Raw genomic sequence first — 21,111 nt, 5'->3', positions numbered from 1 at the left:
ATGAGATCATTCCTTCTCATATCTGTAATGATTAAATGACACAATACATGAAGCAAGAGACCTGTTGCAGAATAAACGCTAACTGCCCGCCAGTCATCAAATCCTAAAGCTCCCCGCCTCCTCCTTCCGCCATCCTCATAGTCCCGCCTAAACGCAGTGTGATTTAGTAAGTCTAAAGTGGGACCCAGAAAGCTACATTTTCTTTTTAAAAAATCTACATTACAAAACAAATTCCCAAACAGATTGTAATGCAGGTAGCCCTCACGCAAAAGACCCCACTTGCTACCACGCCCCTTCCTTGTGTAAAAAGAAGCAAACTCCAGGTCTCGCGATGGTTTTTCTTTCTTAAGATTCTGCTACAGGTCGCGCGAGAGTGGTTCGTCCAATCACGACGCTGGGTGCTTGCCCAACATGGCGGCGCGCTAGGAGCGTAACATCTGCGTTTCTAGGTGCTTCGCTCTGCGGGTGGTTTAAGACTCTGAAGTTGTAGAGGCCTACTTCAGATCGGTCTTTCGGAAGAAACTTTTGAGTTCAGATGTGAGTCATTCAGTATCTCTCGGGCGGGTTGAGAGGTCATTTAACATATATGGCCCAAGTTCCTTATTCTTGGGTTCGGGGCTGGTGAGTGGCTGATTTGGGGCCTAGGGAGGCATACCTGATGGGTGGGTGGTTTTGTTTCTGTGCATGTGCGTGCATGTTGCGCGCGCGGGTTCTGGACCGGTGAGGTGCTGATTTGGGGTCTAGGGAGAGAGACCACATGAGTGAGTGAATAAGTTGGGGTGGGTGGGTGTGTGTGCGCGATTGCGCACGTGGAGGAGGTTAATGGTGGTGGGATGGATGGGAGGAGTTGGCGCCTATAATGGAGACTAGGATTGAAGTACAAAAGACCCTAGAGGCTGAGGAGGTTTAGAGAGATGTGAAACTGAGGCAGGAAGACTGAGTCGGTAAAATGAGCGTATGAAAGGAGTGGAGGAGATGGGGAAATGGCAGTGGCTGAACTAGAGGAAAAAGTCGGATTTATGAAGGAAGGCGACGAGAAAAAACGGAGACTGGAGTTGAACTGGGAGAGATCGATACAGAAGAAAATCGAAGTTAGAATTGGAAATTAGAATTCGAAGAGGAATTTAGATTCTTTTGAGTGTTCAGGTAAATGGTAGTTGAAGAGTGGGAGAAACCAAGGAAACAGTAGCATGGAGATGGCAAAGATCAAAGAAAGCCGAGGCGTCAGCTTCAAGGGTGTACTGCTTTGGCTTTCCTAATCGACACGGGTAACCCAGAAGAAAAAGGTCTAGCTCTGAGTAGGGCTGCCTTTTTGAGTGCCAAGATGAGGACTGTTTACAAAAAAATGAGCGTGCTGTGTTTCAGTGGCTTGGGACAGTGAAAAGAGTTCCATCATGTTTTCAGTCAACAAATAACTTATGAGTGCTTACTCTCCCAGGCCCTGATTTAGGCACTGGGATATCGCAGTGAACAAGACAGACAAAATACTTTCCCTCATGAAGCTTATTGGCAGGGGAGATTTTAAAGAGTAAGTAAATGCTGTATGTGAAATGTCAGATGGGTAAGTTCTGTGTTGAAGACTGAAAGTATTAAGGGGAGAGGAGTGTGTTCACTCACTCACTGCACATTTAAGTGTTCACTCATTACACTAAGAAAAGGTATTAGGGTCACCTGACTGGCTCGGTCCATACAGCATACTATTCTTGATCTCGGGGTAGAGAGTTCAAACCCCACCTTAGATGTGGAGCCCACTTAAAAAAAAAAAAAGAAAGAAAGAGAAGGGAAAGGCAGTGAGAAGGTGAGGTTTTATCAAAGGCCTGAACAAGGCAATGGTACCTAGTATATATGTATTTCTGGGGGAAGAGCAGTCCATTCAGACCAACCCAAAAATCCAAGGAGACTAATATGGCTACATAAGAATGAGCCAGGAAGAGAAAAGTAGATTAGGCTAGAGAGAAGGGGGAGTGACAGGGTTAATGCCAGGTAAGAGTTTGGCACTCGATTAAATTCTGAGAAACAGGATAGATTTGGCTATGGTTCCATTGCCTTCATTTGGAGGTTAGCAAAAAAGTGGCTTTATTGACTCTTTATCCGTTCTGACCAGAAAGATTGATTAATGTAAGATATAAATTAAATCTGCCATATCTATAATTTAATTTGTTCCACATATGTTCAAAGTGTCATGTATGTACACTGATGTTAACTATGCAGTCTTCAGAATCTTAATGTGTTGCAGAGCCCTAACATACCAGTGTCTTTTGAAATTACTGTTGGAATACTTTTTTCTGTTGCTTGCCAGAATCACAAGAAAGGAAAACATTTTTCTTTTAAACTTTTTTTCTTTTCTTCTCTCTCTCTCTCTCTTTAAGATTCTTTAATCTCTAAGCCCCAACGTGGGGCTTAAACTTAAAACCCTGAAATCAAGAGTTGCCTGCTCCATTGACTGAGCAGCCAGGCACACCTTTTTCATCTTTTTAATGGGGACTGATTCTTGTCCTAATTTTATGCTCCCCTCTTTTTTGAGTCTGTAAAGGATATGTTAGGAAATTACAACTTGTACATAGTGAGTTTCTGTGATAACATTAAGGCAAACGGTGGTGGTTTAGTATGCTGAAAAACTTCTAGGTGACTATTATTTCCCCTAAATTCTGAATTATTCACTCAACAAATATTTCTTGTATGTCAGTTGCTGGAGGAATACAGTGAAGAATAAGATGGATGTGATTGCAGCCTGGGTGGTGGGGTGGAGGTCAGAACAGACAAATGTAAGGAGTTTTGAGGGAAAGTGTAGAATGCTTTGAAAGTATATAGAGTGGGTGTCTGATTGGATATGTGGTGTCATAGAAAGCCTACCTGAGAAAATGATGCTTAGAGTATGATTTGAAGGACTAGTGCTCCTTCACAAGGAGAAAGGATGTTAGGCGGGTGAAGGGGGGATTAGGGAAGGAGAACTTTCCTGAAGAAGAAAGGATGAGTAGGAATTCATTAGGTGAAGAGGAGGAGGAAAGAACATTAGAGACAACGGAAATAAACTGTAAGGACCTGCTTGCCAGAGTGGAGGGACAGAAAGACAACATGAGGTGTGACTTAGCCTGATGGTGAAAATATAGGTAAGGCCACATCATGCTGGGCTTTATATGTATGCTGAAGTAATGGTTTTTTTTTTTTTTTTAAATTTTTTTATTTTTTTTTATTTTTTTTAAGATTTTATTTATTTATTTGACAGAGATCACAAGTAGGCAGAGAGGCAGGCAGAGAGAGAGGAGGAAGCAGTCTCCCTGCTGAGCAGAGAGCCCAGTGCTGGGCGTGATCCCAGGATCCTGGGATCATGACCCGAGCCGAAGGCAGAGGCTTTAACCCACTGAGCCACCCAGGCGCCCCTGTTTTTTTTTTTTTTTTTTAAAGATTTTTATTTGTTTATTTGACAGAGATCACAAGTAGGCAGCAAGGCAGGCAGAGAGAGAGGCGGGGGGAGCAGGCTCCTTGCCCTGAGCACAGAGCCCAAAGCGGGGCTGGATCCCAGGACCCCGGGATCATGACTTGAGCGAAGGCAGAGGCTTAACCCACTGAGCCACCCAGCCGCCCCATGTTTTTTTTGTTGTTGTTGTTTGTACTCCATGGTTTTTGTTTTTAATCCTAAATAAAGTTTGGAGCAGGTGGGCACAGGAGAAGGAAGACATAGTGAGATTTATGTTTAGGAGATGATCTCTGCAAGGTGGAAAAAGGAAATATGAGAGAGGAAGAGTGGATTCAGGGCAACCAAGCAGGAGAGTGTTCTAAATCTAGGTGACTTTTATTGGGCTGATATTGGTGGAGATAGGGAAAAATACGTGGATTTGAGAGGTATTTAGCAGGTAAATTCCATATGACTGTTGATTTCTTGGGCTATGAAAGGGGTATAGAACTATCAGGTGATGCCTAGGATTCTGGTTTACATAACACTCTTTAGATGAATGCACCTCATGAAAAACAGTGGGAAATACAGAATGATATAACAAAGAAAATACAAATCACTTAGTACCCAGAGATATGCACTAAAATAATTTTTAAGATTACCAACTGCATAACTTACTAAGCCATGACAATCAGGGCGCCTGGGTGGCTCTGTTGGTTGGGTGTCTGCCTTCGGCTTGGGTGGTGATCTTGGGAGTCCCTGGATGGAACCCTGCATCAGGCTCACTGCTCAGCGGAGAGCCTGCTTCTCTCTCTGCCCTTCACCCAGCTCATGGTTTCTCTCACGCTCTCGCGCTTTCTATCGCAAATGGATAAATCTTAAAACACTACAATCAATGGTTTTTCTTCCATTTCATATCTTGCTATAAATGTGTTAATTTTTTTCTTTTTTAATCTGGAAGAAGACAAAATTGTTTGTTTTCATTTGGTTTTAACTACCTCGGAATGAAAGACTACCTCGGAATGAAAGACTGAAATTTATAAAATAGGAGATATATTTTGAAACATTAATGATTTAATGATGTGCTACCAAATATTCAGTCCATATGAGATCCTTGTAAAAACTAACCTCTGATTGTTCTTGGCTATAAATTATACTGCCTTCTGCCCTTCGGTACTTTCAAAAGAAAGGTTTGCAGTTTCCATGGTTTAAAAAAAAATGGTGTGTATACTTTTGAAACTGTGATAAAACATACAGAACATAAAATTTACCATTTTAAGCATTTTTTAAATTTTTTAAGATTTTATTAATTTATTTTAAAAAAGATTTTATTTATTTATTTGACAGACAGAAATCACAAGTAGGCAGAGAGGCAGGCAGAGAGAGAGGGGGAAGCAGGCTCCTTGCTGAGCAGAGAGCCTGATGCGGGGCTCGATCCCAGACCCTGAGATCATGACCTGAACCGAAGGCAGAGGCTTTAACCCACTGAGCCACCCAGGTGCCCTCATTTTAAGCATTTTTAAGTACTGTTTCCTGGCATTATATACGTTCACAAGGTTGTATAACCATCATCACTCTCCATTTCTAGAAGTTTTTCATCATCCTAAGCAGAAACCCATTAAATAATAACTCAACATTCTTACCTCTTCCCCAAACCTTGTTAACCTCTATTCTACTCTCTATGAATTTGCCTATTCTTGGTATCTCATCATGAGTGGGATAATACATTTGTCCTTTTGAATGTAGCTTATCTTTCTTAGCATAGTATTTTTAAGATTTATTCATGTTGTAGGGTGTATCAGAATTTTAATCCTTTTTATGCCTAAAGGACATTGGATTGTAAGTGTATATGTACCACATTTTCTTTATCCATTTATGGACACTTGGGGTTGTTTCTACTTTTTGGCTGTTGTGAATAATCCTGCTGTGAACATTGATGTGCAAATATCTGTTTGAATCCCTGCTTTCTGTTCTCTTGGGCATATACCTAGAAGTAAAATTGCTGGATCATATAATGGTAATTCTATGTTTAACTTTTTAAGAACTGCTGAACTGTTTCCACAGCCATTGTATATTTTCCCACATGCAATGCTCCGATTTCCTAACATCCTCACCAGCACTTCTTAACTTTTTTTTTTCCTCTTTTAATAATAACCATCCTGCTGGGTATGAAGTGATACTGTGGTTTTGATTTGCATTTCCCTAATGACTCATGGTGATGTTAAGCCTAATTTCTTGTGCTTATTTGTTGTGTACATTTAAAAAATATAACTTCTACTTTCCCAGTTGATTGGCAAAAATATGTTGGCTATAACTGTTGACTTGGCAACCACCACTTTTCCCCATTAATGTATTATTTGACTAAATACGCTTTTTTCCTTTTTTTTCTTTTTTAAAGATGGCTCTGAGTAAATCAATGCATGCAAGAAATAGATACAAGGACAAACCTCCTGACTTTGCATATCTGGCAACCAAATACCCAGATTTTAAGCAGCATGTTCAGATAAATCTGAATGGAAGAGTAAGGTAGGTAACATGAAGAATTCTTTTTTTTTTTTTAAAGATTGTATTTATTTATTTGACAGGCAGAGATCACTGGTAGGCAGAGAGGCAGGCAGAGAGAGAGAGAGAGGGAGGGAGGGAGGGAGGGAAGCAGGCTCCCTGCTGAGCAGAGAGCCTGTTGCAAGGCTTGATCCCAGGACCCTGAGGTCATGACCTGAGCTGAAGGCAGAGGCTTAACCTACTGAGCCATCCAGGCACACCAACATGAAGAATTCTTAATACTGTATTCTAGTATAATCTGAATGGACACAGGGTAGTGGAAAGCATACTGGACTGATAATACACCTGAATGCTAATCGTAGACATTTCCTGAAATTTCTCATCTGATTTTGGACAAATCACTTAACCTGTCTGGGTTTCCTTTTTGTTTGTTTTTGGGGGGGGTGTAAGGAGGGGGGAAGGAGAGGGAGAGAAAGAATTTTGAGCAGTCTCCATTGCTCTGCCAGGAACCCTACTTGGGGCTTGATCTCACAACTCTCAGATTGTGACCTGAGCCGAAATTAAGAGTTGGATAATTGACTGACTGAGCCACCCAGGCACTCCTGGGTTTCATCTTTTTAAATTATAAAATGAGAAGATTGGACCAAATACTTTTCACTTTCTTTCTGACTTTACGAAACCTTGATGTCCAAATTATTGCTTACCCAGTAGGGATCCCAGAGTTAAGTGCAGAAACCTTGGGATTGTGCTCCAAAACATGGTGCTGGGGTGCTTGGGTAGCTCAGTTGGTTAAGCATCTGCCTTTCTCTTAAGTCATGAACCCAGGGTCTAGGGATTGAGCCCCATGTTGGGCTCCCTGCTCAGTAGGAAGCCTGCTTTTCCCTCTCCCATGCCTCCTGCTTGTGTTCCCTCCCTTGCTCTCTCTCTCTCTCTCTCTTTCTCTCTCTCTTTTAAATAAATAAATCTAAAAAATCTATAAAAAAAAAAAAACATGATGCTGATATGGGCCTAGAGTTCTTATTTCATTTACTTATTTTTTAGTGAGGATTCTTTATTTTTAATTTTTTTTAAAGACTTTATTTATTTATTTGACAGACAGCGATCACAAGTAGGCAGAGAGGCAGGCAGAGAGAGAGGGGGAAGCAGGCTCCCTGCTGAGCAAAGAGCCCGATGTGGGGCTCGATCCCAGGACCCTGGGATTATGACCCGAGCCGAAGGCAGAGGCTTTAACCCACTGAGCCACCCAGGTGCCCCTTATTTTTAATTTTTATTTATTTTTTATTTAAAGTAGAGTCCTTATTTTAAGTGTGTTTTTACTTTAATGTAGGTAGGAAAATAATAACCAGACATCAAAACTGATTTCACGGATACTATTACTTTGATGTTGATAAATTTATTTAAAAAAATTTTCTTTTTTTATTGGAGAGAGAATGAGAGCACAAGCAGGGATAGAGGGGGCATGTGGGGAGGAGCAGAGGCAGAGGGAAAAGCAGACTCCCCCCACTGAGTAAGGAGTCCAGTGTGGGTTCCTTCCATCCCAGAACTCCGGGATCATGACCTGAGCCGAAGGCAGCTGGTTAAGTGTCTGACTCTTGATTTTTTCTCAAGTTACGATCTTGGTGTTTTAAAATCAAGCCCCACATCAGGCTCTGTCCTCAGTATGGAGTCAGCTTGTCTCTCTCCCTCCGCTCCTCCTGTGCTCACACACTCTTTCTGTCTCTCTCTCTTTCAAATAAATAAGTAAAACCTTTTTTTAAAAAAAGTTAAATTTAGGGGCATCTGGGTGGCTCAGTGGTTTAAGCCTCTGCCTTCGGCTCAGGTCATGATCCCGGGGTTCTGGGATCAAGCCCGGCATTGGGCTCTCTGCTCAGCAGGGAGCCTGTTTCCCTTCCTCTCTCTCTGCCTGCCTCTCTGCCTGCTTGTGATCTCTCTCTGTCAAATAAATAAATAAAAATCTTAAAAAAATAAAACAATAAAAAAAAATAAAAAGTTAAATTTAGTTAAAAAGTTGATTTTTAAAAATTAAGAAAATACTGTGTGCTGTGGGAAATGGCAAACATGATAATGGTGTGGGAATAACTGATATGTATGTTATACTGTTGAGAAGGAAATCTTTAACTGCATTCCTAAATTCTGTGGGAGTTAGAGGCTGGACATTCCAAGCCTTTCTGGGGAAAGTTGTGATTTAAGTATGAGGGGCAGGAGGAGCAGGATTGTGGAGAAAAGGGAAGGTAAGGAATAATAATAGTATCACAGGACTTGAGGCATTTTGATGACCTCTTCCTACTAGCAGTCTCCTTATGACTTTGGAAATGGAGGTCCTAGGGCAGGATTTAACCTGAGGAGCAAGATAGCCTAGAAAGAATATTAAAGTTTAAAAATGTGTATTTAGGGTACCTGGATAGCTTGGTTGGTTAAGTGTCTGCCTTCTGCTCAGGTCATGATCCTGGGGTCCTGGGATCAAGTCCCGCATTGGGCTCCCTGCTCAGTGGGGAGCCTGCTTCTCCCTCTTCTACTCCCTCGGCTTGTGCACACGTGCGCTCTCTCTCTTTGTCAAATAAATAAAATCTTTAAAAAATACGTATATTTATGCTCATATTTCTGGGAGATAATCCTTAGTTTTCATCAGATTCTGAAAGCGATTTGGGTCCCTTTCCTCCCCTAGTACATAAGGTTAAGATCAAATGCCCTAGACTATGGTTTCAAAGTTTTTTGTCTACTCAGTTACAAGTTGAGAATAGTTCATATCAATGTTTGTACAGCTGACCATATTCCTATATTAAGCACATTAGAAAACAATTCAAACTAAAAATTAAACATCTTTAAATAAGTTATAGTATTTTCTTTGCATACTCTTAAGAATTATTTTCAGCACCTCACTTTGGCGAAAACCTTAGAGAGATTGAGTTGGTATTTCTCTTTGTTTAAATCCCTACCATTGTTCTTTTTTTTTTAAAAGATTTTATTTATTTATTTGACAGACAGAGATCACAAGTAGACAGAGAGGCAGGCGGGGGGTGGGGGGAAGCAGGCTCCCTGCTGAGCAAAGAGCCCCACAAGGGGCTCGATCCCAGGACCCTGAGATCATGACCCGAGCCAAAGGCAGAGGCTGTTAACCCACTGAGCCACCCAGGCGCCACCCTACCATTGTTCTTAAATCTTTGTTCCATAATTATATATATGAATGTTTTATTTAGTCCATGTAGTGTAGGACAGGTACAGTTTTGTTATTCTTTGTTTTCTCTGTATACCTATCATTGTACTTAATTACTTAACAAATTCCTATTGATTAACCATTCTGTGCAAAGTTTTAGGAAAGCCATAATAAACAAGAAACACAGTGACTGCTGCATTTGGAGTTCACACATTAGTGGGGGAAGTGGACACATAAATAAGAAGTCAAGCTTTTGGTGTGGCAGAATCTGTGGAGTCACACAGAAGGGAGACCTCATTGTGACTTTGGAATGTAGAGAAAGATTTAAAGCAGAAGTGGTGTCTCGATTGTGCTGAAGAATTGAATAGGAGTTAGCCAGATAGAATGTTACAGACAGAGGGGGCAGTATGTGCAGAGCACTGAGTAGTAGAGGAACTGGAAAAGCTCAGTATGTCTAAGATGTTGTGGACAAATGACAGGAGATGAGGTTGGGGAGGATTATGCTTGCAGTATTATAAGGTCCACTTAGGAATTTGGAATTTTTAATTTTTATTCTTTTTTTTTTTTTAAGATTTTGTTTATTTGAGAGAGAGTAAGCGAGAAAGAGAGATGAGTTGGGGGAAGAGCAGAGAGAGAGGGAGAAGCAGACTCCCTATGTGGGGCTCGATCCTGGGACTATGGGATCATGACCTGAGCCAAAGGCAGACGTTTAACCAACCAAGCCACCCAGGTGCCCGAATTTATTCTTTTTGAGAGAGAGAGAGCTTGCTCCCACATGGGGGCAAGGGGCAGAGGGAGGGGGAGACTTAAGCAGGCTCAACACCTAGCACTGAGCAGAGCTCAATCTCATGACCTGAGCTGAAATCAAGAAAGAGTTGGATGCTTAACCAACTGAGCCACCCAGGTGCCCTAGGAGTTTGGAATTTAATTTTAAGGACATGGTATAAAGGGTTCTTGTATCTTCAGAGTTACCCATCCCTGTCCTAATCCACTAAAGTTTAAAGGCAGAGTAATAACATGTTCAGAGTTGTGTTTTAAAGAGAAGTATTTTTAGAGCGTGGACGAAGATGGGTTGCAGGGGAAATTAAGATTGGAGGTATAGGGAAATGAGTAGGAAATGGTTTCCGTGATCCAGATTAAACACTGGTGGCCTAACTAGATAGAGGCAGGAGGGATAAGAAATCACTGATGAGGGGCGCCTGGGTGGCTCAGTGGGTTAGGCCGCTGCCTTTGGCTCAGGTCATGATCTCAGAGTCCTGGGATCGAGCCCCGCGTCGGGCTCTCTGCTCAGCGGGGAGCCTGCTTCCTCCTCTCTCTCTCTGCCTGCCTCTCTACCTGCTTGTGATCTCTCTCTGTCAAATAAATAAATAAAATCTTAAAAAAAAAAAAGAAATCACTGATGAATTTGAGTGAAATTCATGAATAGAATTAGCAGGACATAGTGGAAATTAAGGAATCTGAGCCAGATAAGGTGCTTGTGATTTTAATTTAGCAAGAGGATGGGTGGTAATACCTAGTTTATTGAGTTAGGGAACAAGGAGGAATGAGCTCATTTGTGGGGAGATGAGATTTTAAGTTTGGGGCATATAGTACCTGAGAAGGTTGTGGGATATTCAAGTAGGGTTATTTTGTTGGCAATCAAAAATGAAATTTGGGAGAGCGGGACAAAGCAGTGATGTGGAGGTGGTGTTAGTGAAGGTCATGGGTCTTTGAGTTGAATCCTGAAGAATGAATAGAAGGGGGAAAGAATTCAGAGAATAGATTTTTGTGTAAGGTGTGTTTAAGTTTGGAAAGCTGTGTCTAGATGGGGCTGAACTGAATATAGGATAGCGGGCTCAAAATAACAAGATGAGACTGAAGGGAAAAGAACAGGTCACAAAGAGCCTCTCATAGCATGCAAGTTCACTTGATTGCTCAGACACTGGAGGAATCGGAGGGTTTTTAAGATGGTTTAAGATTAACATTTTTTAAAATATGGCTCAGAGAAAACCAAAGAGATCTGTTATTATAGTGTATCCAAATGGATTAAAGGTATCTGGCAAGTAATAGACATTCAGTAAATTTTTTTAAACTCTCGAGAATAGGGATGCCTGGGTGGCTCAGTTGGTTGCGCGTCTGCCTTGGGCTCTGGTCATGATCTCAGGGTCCTGGGATTGAGTTCCGCATCTGAATCCTTGCTCAGCAGGGAGCCTGCTTCTCCCTCTGCCTGCTGCTCCCCCAGCTTGTGCGCAGTCTCTCTCTCTCTGGCAAATAAATAAATAAAATCTAAAAAAAAAAAAAAACAAATAAACAGCCCTGCATCTACCACATGACCCAGCAATTATAATCTGGGACATTTACCCTAAAAAAAAAAAATATTCTCGGGGCGCCTGGGTGGCTCAGTGGGTTGAAGCCTCTGCCTTCGGCTCGGGTCGTGGTCCCAGGGTCCTGGGATCGAGCCCCACATCGGGCTCTCTGCTCAGCGGGGAACCTGCCTCCTCCTCTCTCTCTGCCTGCATCTCTGCCTACTTGTGATCTCTGTCAAATAAATAAATCTTTAAAAAAAAAATTCTGTAAAATCTAACTCTGTGCCATTTACCAGTGGCATACTTATTTTTTTTCCTCCAAGTTTTTATTTAAATTCTGTCTAATTAACATACAGTATTAGTGTAAAATTTAGTGATTCATCACTTACAGATGCCTGCTGTGTATCACAAGTGCCTGTCACTTATTTAATCCACCCCCACCCCACCCACCTCACAAATGGTTTACTTAATTACAGATAAATGAAAAATAAAGGGATGGGCAAAAATATACTGGGCAAATGAGAGTTCCCCCAAATTAGAAAAAGTAAAATAGAAGGCAAAAAATCATCAAATTAGAAAAAGAGGACATGGGGCACCTGGATGGCTCAGTGGGTTAAAGCCTCTGCTTTCGGCTCAGGTCATGATCCCAGGGTCCTGGGATCGAGCCCCACGTTGGGCTCTCTGCTGGGCAGGAGGCCTGCTTCTCTTCCTCTCTCTCTCTCTGCCTGCCTCTCTGCCTACTTGTGATCTCTGTCTGTCAAATAAATGAATAAAATCTTAAAAAAAAAAAAAAGAAAAAGAGGACTAGTTTCTTTTCTTTTCTTTTTTTTTTTAAAGATTTTATTCATTTATGGGGCGCCTGGGTGGCTCAGTGGGTTAAGCCGCTGCCTTCGGCTCGGGTCATGATCTCAGAGTCCTGGGATCGAGCCCCGCGTCGGGCTCTCTGCTCAGCGGGGAGCCTGCTTCCTCCTCTCTCTCTGCCTGCCTCTCTGCCTGCTTGTGATCTCTCTCTGTCAAATAAATAAATAAAATCTTTAAAAAAAAAAAAAGATTTTATTCATTTATTTGACAGAGAGAAATCACAAGCAGGCAGAGAGGCAGGCAGAGAGAGAGGAGGAAGCAGGCTCCCTGCTGAGCAGAAAGCCCGATATGGGGCTCGAACCCAGGACCTGGGATCATGACCCGAGCCGAAGACAGTGGCCCAACCCACTGAGCCACCCAGGCGCCCCACTAGTTTACATTAATAAAAGCAATAATTTTAGGGTACCTGGGTGGCTCAGTGGGTTAAGCAGCTGCCTTCGGCTCAGGTCATGACCCTGAGCCCTGCATTGGGCTCCCTGCTCAGTGGGAGACTGCTTCTCTCTGCCTGCCACTCCACCAGTTTGTGCGCTCTCTGTCAAATAAATAAATCTTTTTAAAACAATTTTCATTGAAAGTTTAAAAAAATTTTAGCATTTTAGAAAATATAACAAATATTTTTTATTAAGTGTTTAATATAACTTGGAGATGTTTTTCCTTATATTTCTAACTAAGTAGACATAAATAGAGCAATGGCCTTAGGGACTTTGAAAGGATTCAGGAATGCTTCAGAAACAATTAGATAAAGATACTTGTGTTGGGGCCATGTCTGATGGCTCAGTTCTAGACTCTTGATCTCAGGGTCATGAGATGAAGCCCCATGTTGAGTGTAGAGCTTACCTACAAAAAAATACTTGTGTATGTTTTTTTCTTGAGGAGATAGGGTTCAGAGCTCTAACCTATAATTTAGAACTTCACTTTTCAAAAGGGTCATTGACCCAAGAAACATTAAGTACTGCTGATAGGGGTCTAAATAATATAATCAATAAATTTGATTCAGTGATATGTTTTGAACATTTAACTTAAAAACATGAATGCACATTCTCTCTCTTTTTTTTCCTCTCTTTTTTTTTAAGATTTATTAATTTTAAAGACAGCTCGAGAACGGGGGGAGAGGGAGAGGGTAAAGTACAGAATCTCAAGCAGACTCCCTTCTAAGTGTGGAGCCGGGTGTGGGGCTTGATCTCAGGATCCTGAGATCATGACCTCGGCTGAAATCAGGAGTTCAACACTTAACTGACTGAGCTACCCAGGTGCCCCACTTTTTAAAAAAGTTTGATTTATTTAAGTAATCACCCCATGTGGGGCTCAAACTCATGACCCCAAGATGAAGAGTTGCATGCTCTACCAACTGAGCCAGCCTGGCACCCCATGAATGCACATTCTTTTAAAATAATTTCCCCTGGGGCGCCTGGGTGGCTCAGTGGGTTAAAGCCGCTGCCTTCGGCTCAGGTCATGATCCCAGGTCCTGGGTTCGAGCCCCACATCGGGCTTTCTGCTCAGCAGGGAGCCTGCTTCCTCCTCTCTCTCTGCCTGCCTCTCTGCTTACTTGTGATTTCTCTCTGTCAAATAAATAAATAAAATCTTTAAAAAAAATAAAATCATTTGCCCAGGCTTATAACAGTAAGAAAGGACTGAGCTGGGGGTGCCTGGGTAGCTCAGTTGGTTAAGTGTCTGGCTTTGGCTCAGGTCATGATCCCATAGTCCTGGGATCAACTCCCGAGTTGGGTTCCCTGCTCAGGAGGAGAGTCTGCTTCTCCCTCTGCCTGCTGCCCCTGTCCCTGCTTGTGTGCTCGCTCTCTCCAATAAATAAATAAAGTCTTAAAAAATTTGTGTGTGTATATACACATATATGTATATGCACATACATGTATATGTATACACATATATGTATATGTATACACACATATATAGTTATATATAACTACATATGTATATAGTTAAAATGTTGTTGCTTCCCCCAGTCAAAATCCCTGTTTTGCGGAGAAAGATTGGTCTGTGTCCAAAATTCAAAGAAAAGATGCTCAAAGCAATAAAAGAGTAATGGGTGGTAGCAAGGTGTGTGTGAACTTTAACTTCACAATATATTTTAATATCTATCTGGATATTTAAGATATTTAACATCTAGATCTTTAGGTTCGAGCAATTAAAATATTAGTACAGTATTGGAGCAAGAATGGGCATTCCAAAACACAGTGTGGCATTCCAGAACACACCTAAGTCTAAACAGCAGAACAGCTGCATGTGCATGTTAAGTGGTGGGATGATTCCTATCATTTGACTCAATACAGTACCTCCCAGAGGGAGTGCAAAGTGAACAGGGTGAATCTTCTTTTATTTTTAAAGATTTTATTTATTTATTTGACAGACAGAGATCACAAGTAGGCAGAGAGGCAGGCAGAGAGAGAGGAGGAAGCAGGATCCCCGCTGAGCAGAGAGCCTGATGTGGGGCTCAATCCCAGGACCCCGAGATCATGACCCAAGCTAAAGGCAGAGGCTTTAACCCACTGAGCCACCCAGGTGCCCTGAATCTTCTTTCTTTTTTTTTTTTTTTTCTTCGACAGAGACCACAAGTAGGCAGAGAGGCAGGTGGGGGGGGAAGCAGGCTCCCCGCCGAGCAGAGAGCCCGATGCGAGGCTTGATCCCAGGACTCTGGGATCATGACATGAGCCAAAGGCAGAGGCCTAACCCACTGAGCCACCCAGGCGCCCCCGAATCTTCTTTCTTAATCAGTCTTGACTCCTGTGTATTTCTCATTATGTGAATATCATACCGTGCTATAAATGGTTAAAGAGATTTTTCCAATCTAAAATTTTTGACCATACTGGATTTTTACTTTATGTGCTTACTTTAGAACCTGTCAAGTAAGTCTATAGTGTAGAATAGGGAAGCATTTCAGTTCGTATGGGGTGAGGCAGATAATAATGAATTTTTTTTAGTAATGGATTTTTTTTTTTTTTTTTTTTGGAGCCAGAGGGCTGAGCATGTATTAGTGGGTGAAGGGGCAAAGGGGGGCGAGAGAGAGAGAGAGAGAGAATCCCAGGCAGGTTCCATACCCAATGTGCAGAGCCCAATGTGCAGAGCCCAATGTGGGGCTTTTTCCCAGGACCTGAAGATCATAACTTGAGCCTAAACCAAGAGTTGGACACTCAGCTGACACCAATCTAGGCGCCCCCAGTAATGGATTTTTTAAAAAATATTTTATTTGTTTTACAGACAGAGATCACAAGTAGGCAGAGAGAGAGGAAGAAGCAGGCTCCCTGCTGAGCACAGAGCCCGATGTGGGGCTCAATCCCGGGACCCTGGGATCATGACCTGAGCTGAAGGCAGAGGCTTTAACCCACTGAGCCACCCAGGTGCCCCAGTAATGGATTTTTAATAGATGCAGTTGGGACAACTATGGGGAGGGTGCATTTAGATTTCCTTTCCTATATGTTATGCAAAATATATTCCTGATAACTGAATGATTTCAATATATTTTTTTAAGTACTAGAAAAAAATATAGGTGAATATCTTTTTTTTTTTTTTTAAGATTTTATTTATTTATTTGACAGACAGAAATCACAAGTAGGCAGAGAGGCAGGCAGAGAGAGAGAGGAGGAAGCAAGCTCCCCGCCGAGCAGAGAGCCCGATGCGGGGCTCGATCCCAGGACCCTGGGATCATGACCTGAGCCGAAGGCAGAGGCTTTAACCACTGAGCCACCCAGGCGCCCCTATAGGTGAATATCTTAACTTTGGGTATAGAAATGGGCTTTCTAAGCATACTCCAAAGGTAGAATTCATAAAAGAAAAGATGGCTGGATTCAACTACATGAGATGTAAACAATTTTACATGTCAGGGAATACTAAAAGTAAAAGATGACAGAACACTACAAATATTTACAGCATATGGCAGAGAATTAGCCTTCTCAATATAAAGAATTCTTATAAGACAATAAGAAAAAGTAAGAAACCTTTATAGACAAAGGTAAAGTTAAAAATGGGCAGTTCACAAGAGGAAAGACAGTAGACCTAATTAGCAAAGATAAAGTATTAAAATATCTGTTGGGGGGCGCCTGGGTGGCTCAGTGGGTTAAGCCGCTGCCTTCCGCTCAGGTCATGATCCCAGGTCCTGGGTTCGAGCCCCACATCGGGCTTTCTGCTCAGCAGGGAGCCTGCTTCCTCCTCTCTCTCTGCCTGGCTCTCTGCTTACTTGTGATTTCTCTCTGTCAAATAAATAAATAAAATCTTTAAAAAAAAAAAAATATCTGTTGGGACACTTGGGTGGCTCAGTCGGTTGAGCATCTGACTTGATTTCAGCTCAGGTCCTGATCTCAGGGTCATGGGATTCAGCCCTATGTTGGGCATCATGCTTAGTGTGGAGTCTGCTTGTCCCTCTCTCTCTGTTCCTCCCCCTGCTCACTCACTGACTCTGTCTCAAATAAATGAATAAGTAAAACATTTATTAAAGGAAGAAAATATCCGTTAATGGCAAAAATGTAGTCAAATGGGGCCACCTGGATGGCTCAGTGGGTTAATGCCTCTGCCTTCGGCTCAGGTCATGATGCCAGGGTCTTGGGATCAAGCCCCGAGTTGGGCTCTTTGGTTAGCGGGGAGCTTGCTTTCCCTTCTCTCTCTCTGCCTGCCTCTCTGCCTGCTTGTGATTACTGTCTGTCAAATAAATAAAATCTTAAAAAAAAAAAAAGATGTAGTCAAATGGTATAGAGAAAATGCTGGGTAAAATTGCAACTTTGAAGATAATGTTTGTTTAAGGATGTTTATCCTCAAGCTGTTTATAACAAGAAAAATTGGAAGTAATGTAAGTATCTAGTACATAGGTTCTTTTTTTTTTTTTTTTTTAAAGATTTTATTTATTTATCTGACAGAGAGAAATCACAAGTAGGCAGAGAGGCAGGCAGAGAGAGAGGAGGAAGCAGGCTCCCCGCTGAGCAGAGAGCCCGACGCGGGGCTCGATCCCAGGACCCTGAGATCATGACCTGAGCCGAAGGCAGCGGCTTAACCCACTGAGCCACCCAGGCGCCCCATCTAGTACATAGGTTCTTAACAGTGTGGTTCCATGGAATATCGTGGAACTTGTAGAATGGATGTTGCAGGTGATCAAATGTGGTAATTTTGTTTCAGGCTAAAACCATAGAAAGGGACTAAAACGTTGTGAGTTGTGATCAAACACATTGATGTTCTTTTTAGAATAGGCAAAAGTTATTTTTTTTTTAAAGATTTTATTTTTTTTTTAAGATTTTATTTATTTATTTGACAGAGATCACAAGTAGGCTGAGAGACAGGCAGAGAGAGAGGAGGAAGCAGGCTCCCCGCTGAGCAGAGAGCCCGATGCAGGGCTCCATCCCAGGACCCTGGGATCATGACCTGAGTCGAAAGCAGAGGCTTTAACCCACTGAGCCACCCAGGCGCCCCAAGATTTTATTTCTTTATTTGAGAGAGAGAAAGAGTATACAGTAGGGTGGAGGGATAGAGTGAGAAACAGACTCCCTGCTGCGTGGAGAGCCTGTTGCTGGACTCGTCCCAGGACCCCAAGATCATGACCCAAGCCGAAGTCAGACGCTCAACCAGCTGAGCCACCCAGACACCCCTAGGCAAAAGTAATTTTTAAGTTTTTTGCAGGATAGGGATGCCTGGGTGACTCAGTTGGTTACCTGTCTGCCTTCAGCTTAGGTCATGATCCCAGGGTCCTGGGATGAGTCCTGCATCAGGCTCCTTGCACAGTGGGGAGCCTGCTTCTCCCTCTGCCTCCTCCTCTCCCTGCTTTTCTCTGTGTGTGTGTGTGTGTGTGTGTGTATGCGCGCGCGTGCGCACTCTCTCTCTGACAAATAAATAAAATCTTTAAATTTTTGCAGGATAAAACAGACTAGTCTAGGGGGCCTGGGTGGCTCAGTGGGTTAAGGCCTCTGCCTTCGGCTCGGGTCATGATCCCAGGGTCCTGGGATGGAGTCCCACATCAGGCTCTGCTCAGCGGGGAGCCTGCTTCTCCATCTCTCTCTGCCTTCTTGTGATCTCTGTCTGTCAAATAAATAAATAAAATCTTAAAAAAAAAAAAAAAGGCTAGTCTGTGAAAGAATAGGAAGAGGATGAGGCAAACTTGAGGAGAGCCTCATTTGTTTCCTTTTTTAAAATAGTTTTTTCAAGATTTTATTTGAGAGAGAGTGAGCAAGAGAGCGATCATAAGTTGGGGAGGGGCAGAGGGAGGTGGACAGGGAGGCTCCCCACTGAGGGGGCTTCTTCTGTTCTTTAAAGATGGAAGCAATATGAGCTTATTAAAAGGTGGCAAGGTAGCATATTTAGGAGGACTCCCCCTTCTTGCTTACTTAGTTAAGAGTTCTTGATGATTGTCTACATTGATATTTTTATTTTATTTATTTTTAGCATGGCTTTTTATTTTTATAATGACTTTTTATTTATTTCCATGGGATGTATGAGAAAGAATGTCAAAATATAAACCCAGCTAATTATGAAAAAGGAGTATCAGACAAAAGGGTAGACTTGATCAAAGTGTCATTTATTTACTCAACTCTTAAGCAGAGTGTTTTATGGAGAGAGGGGATTCATTTCTCAGTCAGTCATCCTAAGGACCAGTCTTAAGGGTGCCACATAGCAGTTCTAGAGGTTTTGATAGAAACCAGGAGCAGGGGGAGTGGCAGGCAAAGGGGGAGGGAGAAACAGACTTCCTGCTGAGCAGGGAGCCCAGTGACCTTGATCCCAGGATCTGAGGATCATGACCCCAGCCAAAGGCAGACACTTAACCCACTGAACCACCTAGTCACCCCTTTACATAATTTTCTTAACTTTACTGATACTGAATTTCCTCATCTAAAGAAGAGGGATAAAAGGACATGCTTTGGATTTTTGTCATAAAGGTTAGTGATAATGCATGTAAGGTGACGGCATTATAGACACTTTGAAAATGATAGGTTGTTATGCCTGGTGTAATCGATAAGGTGACTGGGATTGCTAGTGTGATGTCTCTCTCTGTTTTTCTTTCCTGCACCCATCACTGCTTTGTTGTAATCATATCTGACCATTGTAACTAGATTTTAGTTCATATGTTTTTCACAGTAACCAGCCCCATGGAGATATCCTGCAGTTTGAGCCCTACCAGTTGAGTTTGGATGAAGTGTAACACTTAACTGATTTATTTGTTTTTATTTTTATTTTTATTTTTTTGAAAGATTTTATTTATTTATTTATTTTTTAAAAGATTTTATTTATTTATTTGACAGAGAGATCACAAGCAGGCAGAGAGGCAGGCAGAGAGAGAGGAGGAAGCAGGCTCCCTGCTGAGCAGAAAGCCCGATGTGGGGCTCGAACCCAGGACCTGGGATCATGACCTGAGCCGAAGGCAGCGGCTTAACCCACTGAGCCACCCAGGCGCCCTGAAAGATTTTATTTATTTATTTGACAGAGAGCTCACAAGTAGGCAGAGCAGCAGGCAGAGAGACGGGGGAGCAGGCTCCCCACTGAGCAGAGAGCCTGATGCGGGGCCAGGACCCTGAGATCATGACCTGAGCTGAAGGCAGAAGCTTAACCCACTGAGCCACCCAGGCACCCCAACTGATTTGTTTTTAAACCAAAGACCCAGCTCTTGAAGGGTTTTTTTTTCATATGTTATGCCTGTATATTTTTAACCCCTCAGTGAAGATCTAATAGAAACCAGTATTGGAAAATTTGTTGGTAGGATTTATCCCTTATTGTTGTTACATGAGGTTCAGTGGTCTCTGTAGTGTTAGAATGATTGTTATTTTAACCATGGATCACAGAATGTATCCTTCCAAACTCTATAATGGTAACACTACATTCACCAGTAGCAGAGCAGGAGTCATTCTGGGGAAATCAGACATGAGCCTGTTGACAATAGGCTATTTTGTGAAGTTGGATGTGTTAAACAATAAAGACTTGATGGAATAAATTGCTAATTTCCACGTGAGAGCTAATTTTAGTTCCGGTGATCTCAGAAATGAGAATGAGAAAAGATCTTGCCTGTATTCAAGATTTTTTAATATCCCAGGGTGCTACAGTGACCTAGATATTTAACTAGTAAAGCCGGATGACTAGACTTTGTCCTACAAAAGGATTTCCAACCCTTAGATTGGTGTCTGTGTTTTCTTAGAAGTAAGAAAATGAACGCTTGCCTTGCTAATAACAAAGTCTAAGAATCAGCTCTTCATAGATATTTTTCAGTTTCTTTATTTGACTAGCCTCTGTTTGATGTCTTGTATGTTTTGGTAATAGGATGTTCCTGTTGGGACACCAAGTGTCCAACTCTTGATCTCAGCTCAGGTCATGATCTCAGGGTTGTGAGTTCAAGCCCCATATTGAGCTCCATACTGGGCATGGAGCCTACTAAGGAAAAAAAAAAAAGATGTATTTCCTTATTAATAAATTGTATGCTGTAGTCCATCAAGGTGAACATATATATATTTTTAAATAACAAGAATTGTTTATATAAACAATAACTTTCTTTGAAGCCACTAAGAAAACATTAATTATTATGCTGTTTCTCTTGCTCCAAATGTTTCACGAGGCTGTGTAATTAATGCTTAAGCTGCAATACTCTCTTTGGTGATTGTTGTCACCATGGGAAATATCCTGGTTTGGTTTCCAACAGAAATGTCCCTCTTTCATGGAAAAGTATCCTGGAACCGTGGGCCTGTTTTCCTATTTTGGAAAGGGGATTTTTGTTATCATACAGATATTATAGAACACTTAATGGGAAAATTATAGAAATTTATCCTTCCTAACTACATTTATAATGGTAATGTTGCATACATTAAAAATTTGGGGGCGCCTGGGTGGCTCAGTGGGTTAAGCCGCTGCCTTCGGCTCAGGTTATGATCTCAGGGTCCTGGGATCGAGTTCCGCATCGGGCTCTCTGCTCATCGGGGAGCCTGCTTCCCTCTCTCTCTGCC

General features: G+C 42.1%; 1 protein-coding gene across 5 annotated transcripts in view; it reads left to right on the top strand.

Moving 5' to 3' along the window:
* Window positions 1-402: 402 nt before the first annotated feature.
* Window positions 403-21,111, top strand: part of METTL16 (methyltransferase 16, N6-methyladenosine) — a 100,909-nt gene continuing 80,200 nt past the window's right edge. For 2 of the 5 annotated variants that reach the window (XR_007123522.1, XM_047708512.1), the window contains exons 1-2: window positions 403-537; window positions 5,793-5,920. Coding sequence is in view for 2 of the 5 variants with exons in the window: in XM_047708512.1 (XP_047564468.1) it covers window positions 5,793-5,920 (128 nt within the window). In the remaining 3 variants the exon portion in view is untranslated. Of the gene's footprint in view, window positions 538-1,438; window positions 1,529-5,792; window positions 5,921-21,111 lie in introns of those variants that run through there. The other 3 variants (XM_047708513.1, XM_047708515.1, XM_047708514.1) reach the window with 3 other exon arrangements.

This window comes from Lutra lutra, chromosome 16 (genome assembly GCF_902655055.1).
Source record: "Lutra lutra chromosome 16, mLutLut1.2, whole genome shotgun sequence".
Lineage (NCBI taxonomy): Eukaryota > Metazoa > Chordata > Mammalia > Carnivora > Mustelidae > Lutra > Lutra lutra.
This window is presented reverse-complemented; position numbering and strand designations above follow the sequence as displayed.